The sequence below is a fragment of the Capricornis sumatraensis genome, chromosome 16 (genome assembly GCF_032405125.1).
Source record: "Capricornis sumatraensis isolate serow.1 chromosome 16, serow.2, whole genome shotgun sequence".
NCBI classification, from domain to species: Eukaryota; Metazoa; Chordata; class Mammalia; order Artiodactyla; family Bovidae; genus Capricornis; species Capricornis sumatraensis.
The window spans coordinates 78661074-78681613 of record NC_091084.1 but is presented as its reverse complement, the minus strand read 5'-3'; the positions used below and the strand labels follow the sequence as shown (position 1 = coordinate 78681613).

Below are 20540 nucleotides of genomic sequence, written 5' to 3'. Positions count from 1 at the left end.
CAAAATGACCAGCATATCTTATAAGTATATAGAAGATAGCAACTAGCCATTTGCCAGGGAAGTTTTCCATGCAACTACTTTCTTACCAACATCAAACAGGAAAGTCCCACCTGATGGTTTAGCTCTTCTCACTCTGCCATGTTAACATAGCCAGACTAGTTGACTTGCAATTTTGAAAGACACCCCCCTAATTTTTTAAGCCATGCTTTAAGTCTAAGAAAGGACCTCCTGGAAAATTTACATCACTCACTAAGAGGATAGCATCTTCTCCGTTAGTGATGAAGATCAGGGGATAGTTCATTACTTCTAGCTGCATTTATCATTGAGTCTTGGAATTGGGATGTGTCCAAGACTGATTCTTGCTTAATTAATTCACTGACATTTTCCACAAAGTTTTTAAAGAATATCTATATGTAAAGATATTACTATAGCAAATCACATAATTAATGTCAGAAAGGTGCAACATACAAAGAAAGTAGCTTTGGAATCATATAAGATGATTGTCCATCAAATATAAAATATTGATCCAGTCATGTTGTCTCAGTGAACTTGTTATGCATTTCCCCACCTGTCATGGGAAGATTTTATTTTATTTTATATTCAATTTAATCACATTATGTTTTAGTTAATAAACAAAATTTTCATCAAAAATTTAATTAAGTGTATCAAATTTTAGATGCAATAATTAACAAATTATCCAATTATATACAGATAGATAGATAGATAGATAGATAGATAGATATGTATGTATTTTTTTTAAGTTAGGTAACTTCTGTTATGCCAGGAACTGTGCTATGAGAAAGGATACAGAGATTAATAAAACCGGGGGAAAATCAGGCAAAAGGTTTTTTCATGCCTGGATCTTATTTTCTTTTAATAGAGTCAAACAATAACTACTTTATTAAAAGTCTTTTAACATTAAAGTAGTTATTACATAAAGGAAACAATAAAGTAGCCATGGCTTATGATATAAGTAAATAAAGTTTAGCTACCAACATAAATCTAAATACAGTTTTTATAATGGTAAAAATTTCCTACCTGGACCGTTCCTCTGAGTATCTATGGGTAAAACTCAACATACTTTTGATGCATAGTGTTCAGTGGACCCTGAACCATAAAATTGTATTTTCTCTTCTCCATTTAGGAGACAAACTCATTGCTGTGATTATTTCCCAAAGTCACTTTTCATCCCACAGCTTCCTCATAGCATTTTCACCTCTAAATTTGTGGCTGCATTCCCAGGTGGTGCTTGTGGTAAAGACCCTGCTTGGCAGTACAGGAGACATAAGATATGGGAGTTCGATCCCTGGGTTGGGAAGATCCCCTGGAGGAGGGAATGGCAACCAACTCCAGTATTCCTGCCTGGAAAGTCACATGGACAGAGGAGCCAGGGCAGGCTACAGTCCATAGGGTCACAAAGAATGAGACACGACTGAAGCAACTTAGCGCACTCAGAAAGCACATTTAGAAGTTTAGCAAAGGAGTTATGATGATATAAAATGTAGCCATGGGCTGGCTGCATATATACAGGGCACGAAAACAAATAAGAGGACACACTAAGATGACACTGATGATGTGAGATACACAGGTGGAGAGGACTTTGCGCCTCCCCTCCAAATTATAAGTCTTTAGGGAGCGCAAGATGTCCATGTAGGACACCATCAGGGGAAAATGTTTTGTTTTCTTTTGTTTTGAATTTAAAGCAGCATTTTTTATTTTCAGTTTTTGCTTAACAAATATATGAGAAAGACTTTGACAATTTCTGGCCCTCATTAGGGTGTTCTTTAAACTGTAAATTCAAAAACTGTATATCCTTATAAAAGTTGAAAACAATCTCACTTTGAACTAAAGAAGATATTAGTTATTAATCATAGCTCTTGTAGTACACACTGCAATTCTGTAGCTTGACATATTCTATAATATGTTCTCATTTTAATATGTATTTTTCTTTACATTTTTTTTAAATTGGAGGCTAATAACTTTACAATACTGTGGTGGTTTTTGCCATACATTCACATGAATCAGCCATGGGTGTATATGTGTTCCCCATCTTGAACCCCCCTCCCACTTCCCTCCCCATCCCATCCCTCAGGGTCATCCCAGTGCACCAGCCCTGAGCACCCTGTCTCATGCATCGAACCTGGACTGGTGATCTGTTTCATATGTGATAAAATACATGTTTCAATGCCATTCTCTCAAATCATCCCACCCTCGCCCTCTCCCACAGAGTCCGACAGTCTGTTCTTTACATCTGTGTCTCTTTTGCTGTCTCACATATAGGGTCATCGTGACCATCTTTCTAAATTCCATATATATGTGTTAATATACTGTATTGGTGTTTTTCTTTCTGGCTTACTTCACTCTGTATAATCAGCTCCAGTTTCATCCACCTCATTAGAACTGATTCAAATGTATACTTTTTAATGGCTGAGTAATACTCCATTGTGTATAGCTGGATCATGGAAAAAGCAAGAGAGTTCCAGAAAAACATCTATTTCTGCTTGATTGACTATGCCAAAGCCTGTGACTGTGTGGATCACAATAAACTGTGGAAAATTCTTAACAGATGGGAATACCAGACCATCTTATGGGTCTCCTTAGAAATTTGTAGGCAGGTCAAGAAGTAACAGTTGTAACTGAACATGGAACAATGAACTGGATCAAATTGCAAAAGGACTGAGTCAATGGCTGTATATTGTCACTCTGTTTATTTAACTGAAATGCAGAGTACACCACGCGAAATGCTGGAGTGGATGAAGCACAAGCTGGAATCAAGATCGCCAGGAGAAATATCAATAACCTCAGATGTGTAGATGACACCACCTTTATGGCAGAAAGCAAAGAACTAAAGAGCCTCTTGATGATAGTGAAAGAGAAAAGGGAAAAGGCTGGCTATAGCTCAACATTCAGAAAACAAAGGTCATGGCATTCAGTCACATCACTTCATGGCAAATATATTGGGAAACAATGGAAACAATGACAGACTTTATTTTCTTGGGCTCCAAAATCACTGCAGATGGTGACTGCAGCCATGAAATCAAAAGACACTTGCGCCTTGGAAGAAAAAATATTGCCAACCTAGACAGCATATTAAAAAGCAAAGACATTAGTTTGCAGACAATGGTCCATCAGTTCAAAGCTTTGGCTTTTCCAGTAGTCGTGTATGGATGTGAGAGTTGGACTATAAAGAAAGCTGAGCGCAGAAGAACTGATGCCTTTGAACTGTGGTGTTGGAGAAGACTCTTGAGATTTCCTTGCACTGCATGGAGATCCAGTCCACTCTAAAGGAAATGAGTCCTGAATATTAATTGGAAGGACTGAGGCTGAAGCTCCAATACTTTGGCCACCTGATGTGAAGAACTGACTCATTTGAAATGACCCTGATGCTGGGAACTATTGAAGGTGGGAGGAGAGGGGACAACAGAGGATGAGATGGTTGAATGGCATCACCGACTTGATGGACATGAATTTGAGTGAGCTTTGGGATATGCTGACGGACAAGGAAGGCTGGATTGCTACAGTCCATGGGGTGGCAATGAGTTGGACATGACTGAATGACTGAACTTAACTGAACTTATTCTCAGCTTAAAATTTTGTTAGAGATATAAAATTATATCAGAAAACACAACTAAATGTGTTAGCATTTTAGAGATAACAGCTAATTATTTATCCAATTATTAATTTTTAAAGTAATTAACCTCCAATTAAAATAAATAAATTTATATTTTAAATAAATAAATAAAGGTTAGGACACCTGTGTTATGCCAGAAATTGTACATTGAGTGAGGGTCCAGCAATGTCTAAAATCGGTCAGAAAATCATGCAAAATTTTTCTCCTGCATGGATGTTATTTATTTATGATTAAGACATATGGGGTAGGAGGTGGGAGTGGGGTTCAGGATTGGGAACTCATGTACACCCATGGCTGATTCATGTCAATGTATGGCAAAACCAATACAGTATTATAAAGCAAAATAAAGTAAAAATAAAAATTTTAAAAAAAGGAACAGTTTAATAAAGTAGTTTTATCCTTTTCACTACTTATAAGTTAAGAAATAGGGTAGTGTGACAGAAAAGAAGAGGGAAAATTCTACTATGGATAATGTAACCAGAGATGATTTTTCTTTAAAGGATATGTTTGAGATGAGATTGAAAGGATAGAAACGAATACCATCAGAAGCACTGTTACAGAAATGATACCAATGAACAAAGCAGAACAGATTCACAGACACAGAGAACAAACTTATGGTTGTCAGCGGAGAACAATGTGGGAGAGAGAGTTAAGAAGACTGAGATCCACGTGTTCAAACCACTTCATTTAAAGTGGATAACCAACAAGGTCCCACTGTACAGTATAGGAAACTCCGTTCAGTGTTTTGTGGCAGACCAAATGGGAAAGGAGTTTGGGGAGAATGGACACGTGTTTCCATGACTGGGTCCCTTTGCTGTCCACCTGAAATGATCACAACATTGTTCCTGGCTGTGCCTTCATTTTCAGTCACTTCAGTCATGTCCAGTTCCTTAAGAACCATGGACTATAGCCCACCAGGCTCCTCTGCCCACGGCATTATCCAGGCAAGAATACTAGAGTGGGTGCCATGTTGTCAAGGAAGCTTCCTAACCCAGGAATTGAACCCTTGTCTTCTGAGTCTCCTGTACTACAGGTGGATTCTTTACCACTGAGCCACTGGGGACACTCATTAATTGGCTATACACCAGTATAAAATAAAAAGTTTTTAAATAAAGAAGCACTATTACAGAAAGTAAAACTAAATTTTAAAAGTGAGATAATTAATAAAATTATCTTACTCTCAGTGTTGACAGGAGCTATACTTAGAAAACTCTAAAATTTTCATAAGAATTTTTATGGCAATACTATGTTAAAAATGGCTTGTGAAAGTGTGCCCTCTTCATCCATATTTTAATGGGGAAGTTTTCAGTCTTTCAAAGTTGAAGATGATGTTAGCTGTGATCTGTAAATATATGAATTTTATTATGTCAAGGTACACTCCTTTTATTTCCAATTTGTTGAGATTTTATATGAAATGGTGTTGAATATCTATACCATCGTGAACAACCAGGAGAATTAAAGAAAATAATTCCACCTACAAGCACGTCATAAAGAATAAAATACCAATACAATATTGTAAGGTAATTAGCCTCCAGTTAAAATAAATAAATTTATATTTAAAAAATAAGACATTTTTCATTTTCAAAAAAAAAGAGAATAAAATAGTTAAGAAAAACATAACCAAAGAGACAAAAATCTTGTAAACTGAAAACTGCAAAATGTTACTCAGAGAACATACACCCACATATGGAAAGAATTTTATGAATTGGGTTATTTAATAGCATTAAGATGTTAATATGACTGTAAGTGACCTACAGATTCAGTGCAATCCTTATCAAAACCCCAAAAATATTTTTGGCAGAAACAGAAAAATTCATGCCAAGACTCATACAGAATCTCAAGGACTCCAATTTTCTCCAAGACAATCTTGAAAAGGAAAGAGAAAATGTTCAGTCTAATATTTTCTGATTCTACAACATTACGCAAAACGATGGTAGTCACAGCACCAGTTTTGGAATAAAGACAGACAACAAACTAAGGGAATTAAGAGAGTCTAGAAATAAACCTTCTATATGTGCTTAGATAATTTTCAACAAGGGTGCCAACAGCATTTAAAGGGGAAAGGATATTACACTGATTGAAAAAAGGCAATCAAAAATAAATAAATAAATAAATGATTCCACTTTACATGAGGCACTTAAAGTAGTCAAGTTCACAGAAAGTAGAATGGTGATTGCCTGGGGCTCACTGAGTGGAAATGGGAAATTTTATTTAATAGCTGTGGAATTTCAGTTTGGAAAGTTGGAAATGTTCTGCTGATGATAGACAGTGATATTGTTTGCATAACAGGGTGAATTAATGCCACTTTAATATGGTTAAAATTTAAAATTTTGTTATGTATATTTGACCACAATTTTAAAAATAAGTTTAAGAACTAAGGTAATAGGAGCTTTTCCGGTGGCTCAGTGGTAAAGAATCTGCCTGAAATGCAGGAGACACAGGAGACACAGGTTCAGTTTCTGGGTTGGGAAGATCCCCTGGAGGAGAGCATGGCATCCCACTCCAGTATTCTTGCCTGGAGAGTCCCGTGGACAGAAGAGTCTGGTGGGCAAGTGCCCACAGGGCCGCAAAGAGTCGGATCAGACTGAAGAGACTTGGCATGAACATACACCACTTTTGAAGAGCCTGGAGCAAAAAGCAGAGGGTCTGGAGAAAAGTAGGGTACTGTGCATGCCCCCTGCACACAGTACCACCTAAGGAGTTGTTTGTCCTTGCTGCCCCCTGCTGCAGCAGGGACCCCAACAAAGCCTTGCCTGAATTTCTTGTCTGGTCTCTAATCAATTTCTATTGATTAAGGAGGTCAAGAACCCTGGGTAGTAACAAGGACACCAGCTCAGAACCCTCTGGGACCTGCAACCACTCAAACAACACAAGTTCTGGAGCCCCTGGCCCCGCAGCCAGGGACCCTGGGACTTTGCTCCACCACCAGTGGGCTAGCCCTAAACCCAGGTCCTGCTCTCACCCACCAGTGGGCATGCATCAGCCCCAGGACCCACTGGGCCAAAGCCCTACCCACCAGACTGTGGCCCTGATGCCAGCCCAGTCAATCCCAGCCCACTCACCAGCAGGCCAGCACCACCCAGGACACCCTAGCCTGACCATTCTACCAACCAGCAAAATGACACCAGCTCCAGGACACCTTGCTTTGTGACTAGCCAGAAAGATATCAATTATGTGTACAACAGCAAAAAGTGTCATTTCTTTTTTTAATATAAATTTATTTATTTTAATTGGAGGTTAATTACTTTACAATATTGTATTGGTTTTGCCATATATCAACATGAATCCGCCACAGGTATACACGTGTTCCCCATCCCGAACCCCCCTCCCTCCTCCCTCTCCATACCATCTCTGGGTCGTCCCAGTGCACCAGCCCCAAGCATCCAGTATCATGCATCAAACCTGGACTGGCGATTCATTTCATATATGATATTATTAGACAATTATTTCATAAAAATCAGCATGGAAAAGATCAACAATTAAATGAATAGATAAAAGAGATTAACAGACAATTCTAGGGAAAAAAATACAAATTACATCAAACAAGTGAAAAGATGTCCAAATCCAATTATATCAAAAGGATTTGTGGTAAATTATAAAACCAAATTTAAAATAAATTTAATCGGATTATCATATGCCATCAGTATTTATTAGGACTGATTTTGAGAATGTGGACAAAAATATTCTCACAGACTGTGGACAGGAGTGTAGCTGTTTGTACAACTTCAAAGATGGCAATAGCTATGACCATCAATATTTTAAATAAGTGTATTACCTGAGCATTGATTCAGACATAACACATATATCAACAACTTCACTTCCAGGAGCTCATACTGGCACACATTCAAAAATAGATTTTTATTGCAAAATTACTTTTCATAGAAAAAGTTTAGGAACAGCATGAAAAAGAATGGAAACAATTTCAGTATGTCTCTATAAAGGAATACGATGTAGTATGAGAAAAATTAAGGATTAGATCTAAATGGACTACTAGGAAAATACTTCACAGCTGTTACTAAAAAAGCAAAGTTTACCTACACACAAAAAAGAAAACTACATGTATTTACATACAATTGCTTTTACATAGATTATTACCAGATGGATCTTAAGAAATAGAGTGCCACTGCAGACGTAGACTAGAAAATATATTGAGAGATAAATAGGAAATGTATTCTACACTTTCTCCCATTTTGTATGATTTGCATTTTACTATTTATTATTATCTATTTCACTTCAATTGTTTAAAAATATTAGAGTTACATGAAAAGTTTGTATATAGTGCAACTGAAATTTTATAAAGAACACAGAGTATATAGCATTAAATACTTTAAACAGCATAATAAAAAGAATAACTTAAAAGACAAGAATCTAACTAAAAATAAATACTGTCTGGAAAAAATTGAAAAAGGAAAAAGGCATAAATTGGTTAAAAATTGGTGTAACTATATAAAATTTCCTCACTAATCTGTTACATGATATTGTCTCCTTCAATATAAGCCTTACATTTTTCTAGGTACAGTGATAACAAAATATTACAGACCTTACATTCTACCATGGAGAGGAACTATTCATGTTATGAACAGCACAGTTGCATGGTTATAGCATAACTTTTTGTATTATAATTATAAATTCTTTGAAGAAAAAGAAATCAGCATCAGATCTGAGAAAGCTACTGAATTCCAAGGAAGTGGTCTCTGATGTCAAATGCCCCCCTTCATGGTGGCCGATGCCCTTTTTTATCATAAAATGCCATGTTCCTTCTCCAAAGCTTATTCATAGCATTTGTCATCTCTGAGTTTCTCAGAGTGTAGATTAATGGGTTCAGCATGGGGGTTATGACTGTGTAAAACACGCTCAGTGATTTGTCAAAGGGGAAGGTCTTAGCAGGTCTCACATACATGAAAATACAGGGAACAAAGAAGCAGACAACCACAGTGATGTGGGAACCACAGGTCTGGAGGGCTTTCCGCCTCCCTTCCTGACTCAGGTTCTTCAGAGAGTGCAGGATGACTCCATAGGAGGCGAGCAAGAGCAGAAACACTACAGTGCAGATCAGTCCTCCATTGGCCAGCACTAAGAGGCCAATTACATAGGTGTCAGTACAGACGAGTTTCAATAGAGGGTACATGTCACAGAAAAAATGATCAATGATATTGGGGCCACAGAATGGGAGCCCAAAAATAGTGCTAAGTTGAATAATTGAGTGCAGAAAACCTCCAACCCAGGACACCACCAGCAGCACAACACACACCCTCTGCCTCATGATCACCAAGTAATGCAAGGGCTTACAGATGGCCACACAGCGGTCATAGGCCATCACCAGCAGAAGGAAGACCTCCGATCCACCAAAAAAATGCTCTGTAAAGAGCTGGGTCATACAGGATTGGAAGGATATGGTATTTTTCCCCATGAACAAGCTTGAAATCAGTTTGGGAGAAATAGATGAGGAATAAATGACATCCATACATGATAAGCTAGCAAGAAAAAAGTACATCGGTGAATTCAGGGTCTTACTAAATGTTACAGTCACCACAATAAGCATGTTGCCCAACATGGTCAAAATGTAGAAGAACAAGAAGATAACAAAAAGGACTTTCCGCTCCTTTGGATTCTGTGCGAGGCCCAGGAGGACAAAGTGAGTCACATTGCTTCTTGGTTCCATCTGTTCCTTATAGGTGCTGACTTCAGATAAGAGGAACAGTTTGCCTATAAGTCAAATCAAACAATTAAGAACACCTTGACATTGATTATAAGCTTAATGTGCTTTATTCACTCAATGTGTTAAACCTGACATTAGGATCATAAAGTCAAATAAGAATGTTTCCCTATTCTCAGTGATTAGACGTATAATGAGGGGTCAGACCATACCAACTAATTTTATAAGTGTCACCATAAATATATTCATGGATAAGTGTTCACATTTCCAGAATATCTATAATCAACTCTGGATCTGGGAAGGTTTCTCAAAGTAAACAATACTTCAGCTGAGTTTTATAGGAAAAGTGAGATAATAAGAGATAAATAGGGAATTCCATGAAAAGATGAACCAGGTATAAAATCACAAAAGTGAAATATTTAAGTAAAGAATCACTTAAGGTAACTTACACATTCAAAGTGGAAAATTTAGGAATAAATATGTGTATGCAACGATCTAATTGACATATCCAAGCAGATATCAATTTAATATTTATTAAAATAAATTTTAATCATATTTATTAATACATTTTCAATATTCCACAATTAACCTGTTCCTTCCTAAATGTTCTCCATCTCATTATGTGGTAGAGAATAGTTTAATAAAAGGAAATATTAACATTGTAAGAATACCTATCATTTCTATGCCAAACTATATGTTAGATGTTATCTCCGTGCTTGGACCTCTCAGATGGCTCAGTGGTAAAGAATCTCCCTCCAAGCAGGAGACAGAGGTTCAACTCCTGGGTTGGGAAGATCCCCAGAAGCAAAGGGCAACACACCCCAATATTCTTGCCTGGGAAATCCAACGGACAGAGAAGCCTGGTGGGCTACAGTCCGTGGGGTGGCAAAGATTTGGATATGACTTAGGAATAAACAAATCATGCTTACACTGATGTTTCATATCTCCATATGTATAAGTGCACGTACTCTGTGCACTTATAAAACCACATTTAATGTATAAAATTTAGTCTTCACAGTAAGAAATATTAACTTCCTTTTTTAAAGAAACAGGCTTATTATATTTGATTTCCTCAAAATCATACATTTTTCAGTGAGAGAAATTGAATTTTAAACTAGTTCACTTCAGAAATCTTGTGATTCCAGGAAAAGGTTTTCAACTTTTCAATTCTTATAAATCCAAGTTTGCGATTTCCTACATAGTAAATAAATTTACACAACTGAAAAATCTGGCATCTACTATTAACTGTTATAAATTTACCTTTTGGATTCCTGTTCACAGCCAGCAAGTAGCCTTTTCAACTATCTCGTAAAGACATAGAAATGTCTTCAATCCAGTGTGAACACCCAGAACAAAATTCTCCATTATTCCTAAAAATATATTTGGTTTCACATGACTATGTCAGCCCCTAAACATCCATCAACAGAGGAATGGATAAAGAATATGGAATATTATAAAAAATGAAATTGTGCCATTCACAGAGATGTGGATGGACCTAGAGACTCTCATACAGAGTGAAGTAAGTCAGAAAGAGTAAAACAGACACTGAATAATATCACCTACATGTGTAACCTAAAAAATGGTGCTGCTGCTGCTGCTGCTGCGTCGCTTCAGTCGTGTCCGACTCTGTGCGACCCCATAGACGGCAGCCCACCAGGCACCCCCGTCCCTGGGATTCTACAGGCAAGAACACTGGAGTGGGTTGCCATTTCCTTCTCCAATGCATGAATGTGAAAAGTGAAAGTGAGGTCGCTCAGTCATGTCCATTCTTAGCGACCCCATGGACTGCAGCCCACCAGGCTCCTCCACCCATGGGATTTTCCAGGCGAGAGTACTGGAGTGGGTTGCCATTGCCTTCTCCGTATTAACTGCTAGGCCTGCTTATTCGGAAGAATAATTGCCTTCCTTCCAGCTTCCACTTCCAGTAAGATGTTCTTCATTTCATTTGAGACTTCAAACATCATATTTCTAGCAATGTAATATAATGTCTGGTTTTATATGTATATTTCTCTCAGATGATACATGCTTTCTCTGCAGCCCTCCTTGTTCTCTTCTTGGAACATCGAGATCACCTTTTATTGTTTGTATTTCTACCAATTGTAGCTTAAAGGCAATTTAGGATTTTTCTATCAGGCAGCCCAAAACTCAGCATCTACCCACTACCCAATCTCAAAGCCACTTGCACATTTTTTGGTATTTAGTATATTCTTTGTATCAATATCTTTATCAGTTTGCTAGAGCTTTTATAACAAAACAAAAACTGGGTTGAATTTAAAAATGGAAATTTATCACTACACCAAATTCTAAATCAAGGTGTCAACAGTATTGGTTACTTCTAAAGGCTATGAGAAAAGGACTTGTTCCCTGCTTATTTTCCTTGGCTTAAAGATGATCGGATTTAAGTTCACATGGTGTTCTCCATGTAAGCCTATCTGTATCTGAATTCCCCTTTTAATAAGAAAACCAGTCTTGTTGCATTAAGGCTCACCCTAGTGATCTTATTTTAAATAAATTACCTCCGTAAAGAACCCATTTCCAGATAAGCTCACATTCTCTCATTTTAAAGATTAAGACACCAACATATAAATTTTAAGAGTACACAAAGTAACCATAACTGTGTCTTCAGCTCTATCATATAAGCCATAATAATTACTGTTCCAGATATTGCCTCCCCAAGCTCATGTATTACAATTCTCCATGTTCACTCGGCTCAAGACTTTATATTAGCCCTCAGATAGGCAAATTGCTTTTCCATCACTATAGTTCCATTTATTCTTTTGTAGAATGTAATTTCAGAGATCAGAAACATTTTACCTCTAAGCTGATGGAACATATTATAGAATGGTACAACTACTTACTGTTTACCAGCTACTTAACCTCGTGTTACATTTTTCAGATAATGTAAACTCAGAGACATCTCAGAGTGTCTACTAATTCATTAATGGTCAGGCCCTATACCAGGAGTGATACTATCAGAGAACAAAAATAGGTGTGTAACTGTGGAAGCATTTTTTCATTAACACCCTCCTTCTTTTCCAGATAAGGATACCTCTTGAGGTTAAAAGATGGCTCCTGACTTCATTTAATTTTTTAACCTTTTCATGACAAATATCATATAAGTCTTAACCAGCCATGTTCTGATCTTGTTCCACTTGATACTCAGTGATATTGAACATCCCTTGAGGAGGTTTCCATTTAGCAAACTATTATATTTGATCATAAATGTCTCTTTCTACTCCAGAGACCAGTTTATATGACATGAAAGCCAAAAGCCTTATGAAACTGGGTTTTAGATAAACTTCATCATTAATATGTCTGAATCAAATGTCTGTACAATTCTTCTTTTAGAAAATATATATCATTTTTAGCATGAAAGATATTTCAAAGCCTGTAACATAAGGACAGGGAGGCCTGGCGTGCTGCAATTCATGGGGTCGCAAAGAGTCGGACACGACTGAGCGACTGAACTGAACTGAACTGAACATATACTTTTATAAATCTAGGTGTAATACTTTAAATAAGTGAGTCACCACTCTGAGTCATAATTTCCATAATTGTAAATGAGATTTTGATAGATACTTGAGTTTTTGTGAGTATCTAGTGGGCTACATATACGTATGTACCAAAGTTCTTGAACCAACATGGATAATCAATCTTCACTTTTTTTTTTCAAAATATCAGTCACTTTAGTCATGTCCAGCTCTTTGTGACCCTAGGGACTGTAGCCTGCCAGGCTCCTTTTTCCATAGGATTCTCCAGGCAAGAGTACTGGAGTGGGTTGCCATACCCTCCTTCAGGGGATCTTCCTGACCTAGGGATCGAACGCATGTCTGCTGTTTCTCCTTCATTGCAGGCAGAGTCTTTACCACTGAGCCACTAGGGAAGCCCATGTATACTCATAATAGTATATGTAATTATATTTGTATAATATATAATTATATCTCATTTTATCTATGGCCAGCAGGTTTTTTTTTTAATTTTCAGCTCTTAGAAACTCAAGCGATATGATGTCCTATGTACTGTAATGTAATGTAAAGTATCACATTCTATGTTCACAACAACAACAAAAAAAATCTCCAATTTAGAGTTTTTAAAAAATTGAGGCTCAGAATTTTAAATTAACTTTCCCAAAGTTACCTGCTTTTAAATGACAGACCTGGAATTGGAATCTAACTTTGATTTATTTCATTTTCTCTATGGTCAGCAGTTTGTGGGGGGTTTTTGTTTTTGTTTTTGTTTTTAATTTTCAGTTCTTAGAAACTCAAGCGATATGATTTCCTATGTACTGTAATGCAGAAATTTATACAAATGCAAAACCTGGTTTCCACTATTAACTGTTAAAGTCTTACCTTTGGAAACTTGTTCACAATTTGAAGGAGGATTTTTATCTCACTCATGAAGACCTAGAAGTCTCTGGGCCATCTGCTTTACTCATCGAGGGCAAAAAGCTGCATTGTTCTTTGAAGACATATATGATTTCATATGCCTGTGTCTGTTCATTTTCTCCATGGTCTTCCAAGTATCTCAGAAAATTATTACCTACATTGTAGCTTCATTTCAGAGGAATCATGATACAAGAAAAACTAAAAATTTCCCATTAGAAAATTTTCTCAGAAACTAAAAAAAAAATTCCTATGTCATCCTGTGTCTACATATGAAGATAACAGTAGCTATTCTACCAGGGAACTTTTTATCTTATTCATTCTGTTCTAGTAATACCAATAAAGAATAGCTACCATTCCAATGTTTAACCAGTCTCGTTCTATTGTATTGGTATGGCCAAATAGTTCTACTTCAGATTTGGAGATGGCATTCTTGTGTCTTTTTTATATCATGGTTTAAGCCTACTAAAGCATCTCCTGTGTTCATTACATTAGCTCTTAAGAGGACAACATCATCTACTTAAACAAGAAAATGTACCTTCTCATGATGTTAATCATGGAATCCTGCAACTGGAATGTATCCAAATCTGATTGCTGTTTAATTAAATTCAATGGGATTTTCCACCAAATCTTAAAAGAATTTCTACATATTAAAAACAAACAAAACCCTGTTAAAACAATCGCATCACATAACTAGGGTAACGAATATGTAACAAGAGAAAAACAAGCAAGCAAACAAACAGCCTCAAAACCATTATGGAAATATTTCCAGCTGAAAATAAAATACCGGCCCTGTCATTGTGTTCCAGTGAAAATGAGTTTGACACTTTCTCTACTTTGCCATAGCAAGACTTTTTGTTTTCTTTTACCTAATCAACTTTTTTCTATAGAAGTGTGAAGTTGAACACATGAAATTCTTATCTCCAATGTAGTTGCAATAGCTATCTAATCATTCATTATTTTTTTAAAACTTGAACATTTTTTTCCAGGTTTTATTCTATGAGCTATGGATATAATAGTTAATAAAACAAAAAAAAATTGGGATAAACTCAGCTTGCATTCACATAAAACTCTAATAATAAAGTCAGACAATAAAAAATGGAACAACTTAGGAAGGTAATTCAAGTTTGAGACTTCTAACTATAAAAAATCCACTATTAGAAATGGACAGATCCTGTAGGCTTAAAACCAGTAAGGGCATAGCTAAACTCAACATCATCAATCGACTGTATATAATTGACATCTATAGACTACTTCATCCAACAACAGCAGAAAACACATTCTTCCAAGCAGGAGCTAACCCTTTCAAAGATTCTTTAAGATTTAATCAGATTATCATGTACCTTTTCTACTTAAACTCCCTATGGAGATTCCATCATCAGCTAGGAATCCTGACTGCTATACTAAACTGATCTAAACTTCTCCATTTCAATTTATCAACAAGAATAAAAGTCACCATCATCAATTTCAGAAGCAACAAGTTAGCAAGTGTCCCTTTTAGAAACACATTTACTCTTTATTTGTTTAGGCTGTGCTGGGGGTTCCTTGCTGCTTGCAGGCTTTCTCTAGCTGTGATGGGCAAAGGCTACACATCGCTGTGGTGCACAGGCTTCTCATTGCAGTGGCTTCTCCTGTTGTACAGCACATGCTCTAGGCACATGGGGGCTTCAGTGATGGCAGCACGCAAGCTCAGCTGTGGTGGCTTGCAGGCTCTAGAGCACAGGCTCAGTAGTTGTGGCACCTCCCTGGACCTGGGATCAAATCTATGTCCCCTGCATTGGCAGGCAGATTCTTATCCACTGTATCATGAGGGAAGTCCTGCATTTACTCTTAAAAGTGGTAACTAGAAGTGATAGCCTTTTATTCGGAAAATATTTATTAAGCATGTACTCTATTCCAAGTCTATTCTATGTACTGGACATCCAGTAGTGACTAAAACAGCCAATACCTCTATTACATGGAGTTTACATGGTAATTAGAAGAGAGAGATAATAAACAAGTAAATTAAGTAATCAGATGATGAAGATGCTGTAGAGAAAAGGTAATAGAGTGATGTGATACAGAGCAATTTGGGGAGATAGACAATGATTTTATAGTGGGGGCTGAAGAATACTTCTAAGGAGATGACAGGTGAAATGCAGTCTGAGCAGGGACCATGATCCAACCAGATGGAGGTGTCAAGGAAGGGTATTGGGGGAATAAAGAGATTTAGTTCAAAGATACATGGGCAAAAGCAAGGCCATTGCAGCTGGAGCTAGTGAACAAGGTAAAGAATGATAAAGGACAAGTTCAAAGAGATGTGTGTTTGAGGGGAGTGGGGGGATTGAAATTGGGCAGAGGCTGATAGACCAAGACCAATTACTTACAGTATAAATTTGACTAAACAGATAACTTCCTTTCTACCAAGCAGTTTAACCCAGCTCTTCTAAATTAATGCTTTTACATGACAGACACTGTAGAAATTAAAAGAAGCCACAAAGAGCAATGGGGAAATCTATGCTGCTGACTACACCAAAGAGTCTATTAAAGAGAACACCTGCTGGGAAGTGAACACGAGTTCTGGGGAAAGAGGTTGCTTGAGTACATATGTTTTATTTCGTTTCCTCCAGATTTGAGTAGGAACTTAATTAATCACAACATTAAGGTTGTTGGTGATCTTTGAGTTAGAAAGAAGTTAATGACACTCACCCAGGTCAGATAAAACTTCCCTTCCCGCATGGACAAATTCCTCTCTAGTGGTTTTAACCATGACCTTCAGCTCTGTGTCTCTCATCCTGGACATTGTTAGTCAAATGCTATAACTTCTTGCTCTTGGGTCTTCCTTGAACACACAATCTACAGTGGTCCCTGCATCTGAGTCACTATCACGTCAGGTATTTCATTTTTTTAAGCACTTTGCACTCTGAATGCAATTTTTTTATTTAAACTTATTTATTTTAATTAGAGGCTAATTGCTTTACAATATTGTATTGGTTTTGCCATATATCAACATGAATCCGCCACATGTATACATGTGTTTCCGATCCTGAACCCCCCTCCCACCTCTCTCCCCATACCATCCCTCTGGGTCATCCCAGTGCACCTGCAATTTTTTATAGGCTTCTTACTTCCTGCCTATCTCCCTCCACTGGAAAGTGTTGTGAGCTGTGTGATGCGTGTCATTACTATGATACAGAGTGTACTCTGTAAGAGTGCAAGTTCTAAACCCAAGTTAAATAGGTTCAAGCCCAACCTCAGGTGTTCTCTAGTTGTGATCTCTGATAAATTATTTAAATTTTCCAAGCTTCAGTTAATTCTTCTGGAAAGTAGGAATGACATTATCCATTTTCATAAGGCTTTCATGGAGATTAAATAAAAACTTGCTTTGGCAGCACCAGCCAAATCATAGTAAACAACAATAGCCTTTACTACAATCACTGATTATTGCACTACAGATTTCTAATTTGTCATACAAAGTTTATCAAGTGTTGGGATCTTCCTGAACCTGATTTTAACTTTGGAGACGTTCACATTTTAAGGTGGATAGTTTAGAAAGTGAATCCCATGCTTCTTGCATTAATATAAGGGGTTTTACTCTTAGAATTCTGGAAGTTCCTCATGACCTCCTAATTTAATAACTACATAGATTTGAAAAATAAATGTAAATTATACAGCTTTTTTTCTTTAAGTCAGACACAAATGGGAAACTGAGGAGGATATGAAGGAAGTGGCAAAGATAGTGACAATTGTCAAGCACCCACTGAGTGAAAAGCACTGTCATGGATAGTTTGTATACAATGTCTTCATCTAATGCTTGAAATAAACCTATGAAATGAACTACCATTCCATCGCACATATGAACTGAGACTAAAACAAGATCCCGTGAGCTTATGAAATACATGCAGTGTTACATAAACTAATGAGGTACAATTCAATACCAGCTCTGTTAGTTCAAGGGAAAAAGTTATCTGACACAGTATTGCTCATATAAGGAAGTATCTTTTTCAACTAAGGAACCAAGGTAAGATCCATGGAGGTCCTGATCTAAAAGGAACAATGCTCTTGCCAGTTCAAGAAGAGATACAGTCCCAAATCTGGCCTTGCTGGAAGGCGGAACAGCACCAGTCAATATTTTTTTCCTTTTAAGAACATTTTTATAACATTTACCATGAGCTAGAAACCTCTTCAAGCACTTAATATCTGTAAACCCACTTAACTGGCCCCATATCATTATAACCTAGGCATTATAGCTACTGTAGTTATAGATAAATAAATTATAAGGTAGAAAGGTTAAATAACTTTCCCAAGTAACATGAAAACTCAGAAAGTCTGACTTGAGTCAATTCTTACCACTGCACTATACTACCTTCTCTACACAAATATCTGGTCATATTTTGGTTGCCTGTTGTGTTGATCTCAAGTTAATAAAATGACCTTTTGGTCCTACAATCAGAGAGGTTTAGGGGAAATCATACCTATAAGTGGATTAGCCCCAAAGCCTAAGGGGACATGAGGCAATGGAAATCAGAAAAGCAGGAAAGAGTGGTCAGTGATGGCCAAGAATGTTGGGAATCACTCCAGCCCCCAAGAAATGCTATAAGGCCGGTCAGCTCAGAGTCTTACTCTTCACAGCAGATGCAGAGAAATCATGTATTATCTCTCCTAATGCTCAGAAACATTAGATGAATGAATGATTCTACACAGTTACAGAGACTCCAGGAATGATATCTGTGATAACTAATAGCTATGGAACACTTATTGGTGATAAAAGATCCATGAGGATTATTTACTTAATCCTGAAAAGCCTCTATCATTCTCCGGTAACTCAGAAAGGTGTGATTTGCCAAAGCTCATACTCTATGTGGTGAAGCTAATTTTTGATCTGAGATCTGTCTTACTCAGAGACTACTCTTAAGCATTATAGAATATTAAACACTACCACACATTCCTCTAAATGTGCATATAAAAAATGATACATAAAGTCTGTTTCACAGAGAAAAGTTGTAAAAGCAATGTTCTCAATATGAATGAATAGTTGAGATTACAATAAAAATGAATTTTATTGATAGTCTAAATAACTCAACAAGAATAGATGATAGATCTTCCCTTTGCAAGCACAGAGAGAGAAAAAAAACAGACCATAAGTAGCAAAATATTTTAAAAGTATTGAACGAAAAGATGGAGAATAAAGACCAAAAACATTTCTATTTTCTCAGAATACTATATTTTTTGTTTGGCACTGCAAAGGTAATAAGCATGCATTGCATGATCTATGAAGAACTGAAAGTTTCATGATTCTCATAGCATATGCTATGAAAGATAATGCCCAGAATATGCTTTAATCAAGTGATCAATTAATCGGTTGAGGATGCATATATTATCTACTGCACTATTATTCAAAGTGTATGCATAAATCACCCACTTAGAAATATCTGTATAAATTTATTTCGAATGTAGACATGCCAACCCCACAGTCCTACTGAATTAGAATCTCTAGAGCTGTGTCCTGAGAATGTACATTTTAATGTGTTCCAAATAATTCTGAAAGTATATCCAAGTCTGACAACCAAAGGGGCACTAAATAAATCTAAATAGGGTATCTGGACGTGATAAACAATTTTCTGCCTGAAATTTTCCTCAAAGGATTTATATGCCAACACCAACATACTTTTACATATGGTATTCACTTGGCACTAAACCAGAGAAATTATATTATCTTTGTATTTAAAAAACAAAGTAATTGTTGCTGCTGTGATTATTTCTCAGTTGAAGTCACCTTTTGATCCAGAGCTTCTTCATAGCATTTTTCACCTCTGCACATCTGAGGGTGTAGATTAAAGGATTTAACATAGGCATTATCATGGTATAAAACACAGCCACGGCTTTATCAATGGAAAAGGTGATCCCTGGACACATATATTCAAATATGCAGGGTGCAAAAAAGAGAATGACCACAGTGATGTGGGAGACACAGGTGGAGAAGGCTTTGCGTCTTCCTTCCAAGCTATAGGTCCTTAGGGAGCACAAGATGACCACATAGGAGACCATCAAAAGGAGGAAGTTCAACAGGCAGATGAACCCACTGTTGACAACAACAAAGAGACCAAAGGTATGAGTGTCCATGCAGACCAGTTTCAACAAAGGGTTCAAGACACACAGGAAATGATCTTTAACGTTAGGGCCACAGAAGGGCAGGCAGACTGTAAACAGGATATGAATGGCTGCGTGGAAAAAGGCTCCAGCCCAGGCCATGCCCACAAGAAGGCTACACAGCCGTTAACTCATGATGGTCATGTAGTGGAGGGGTTTACAGATGGCCACATAATGGTCATAGGCCATCATCGTGAGAAGGATAATCTCAGCAGCACCAAAAAGATGCTTGGCAAAGATTTGAGTCATACACCCCCTAAAAGAGATAGCTCTTCTCACAGTAAGGGAGTCAACTAGCATCTTAAAGGTCATGGAGGAAGAACAGCAGCCATCTATAAAGGATAAATGAGACAAGAAGAAGTACACAGGGGACCCTAGGGTCGTCTTGGCACTGATGGTGACCATGATGAGCAGGTTGCCTGCCGAGGTGACCAAGTAGACAATTAAAAACACAACAAAGGAAAATTCCTGAAGCTTCACATTTTGAGTCGGGCCCAGGAGGAGGAATTCCATCACAGTATTCATCCTCTCCATGAATTCCGTTCCGGTGACAAGACACTTCACTGGAAAGAAAGTCACAGTCATCCTCAATTATAACCCTTTTACTTAAGGGATAAACAGTTTCACGGAGTGCCTATTTTCTTTAGTTTTACAAAAGCCAAAAACAAGCACAAAGCTGTAAAAACTGTTTTTATTTTGTATATCCTTTCAAGTGAAAATATAGGTGGTATTTATTTCGTTC

General features: G+C 37.2%; 1 protein-coding gene and 1 pseudogene across 1 annotated transcript; both read right to left on the bottom strand.

Annotated features, from left to right (window-relative positions):
• Positions 1–8345: 8345 nt before the first annotated feature.
• On the bottom strand, positions 8346–9293 carry LOC138092250 (olfactory receptor 4A47-like). The gene has a single exon (XM_068988062.1). It carries the CDS (start codon positions 9291–9293, stop codon positions 8346–8348), a length of 948 nt encoding a protein of 315 aa, XP_068844163.1.
• Positions 9294–19372: 10079 nt separating this feature from the next.
• On the bottom strand, positions 19373–20332 carry LOC138092249 (olfactory receptor 4C12-like; annotated as a pseudogene).
• Positions 20333–20540: the final 208 nt, after the last annotated feature.

Coding starts and splice junctions, on each gene's coding strand:
- LOC138092250 (XM_068988062.1), bottom strand. CDS start 9,293: ATGGAACCAAGAAGCAATGTGACTCACTTTGTCCTCCTGGGCCTCGCA.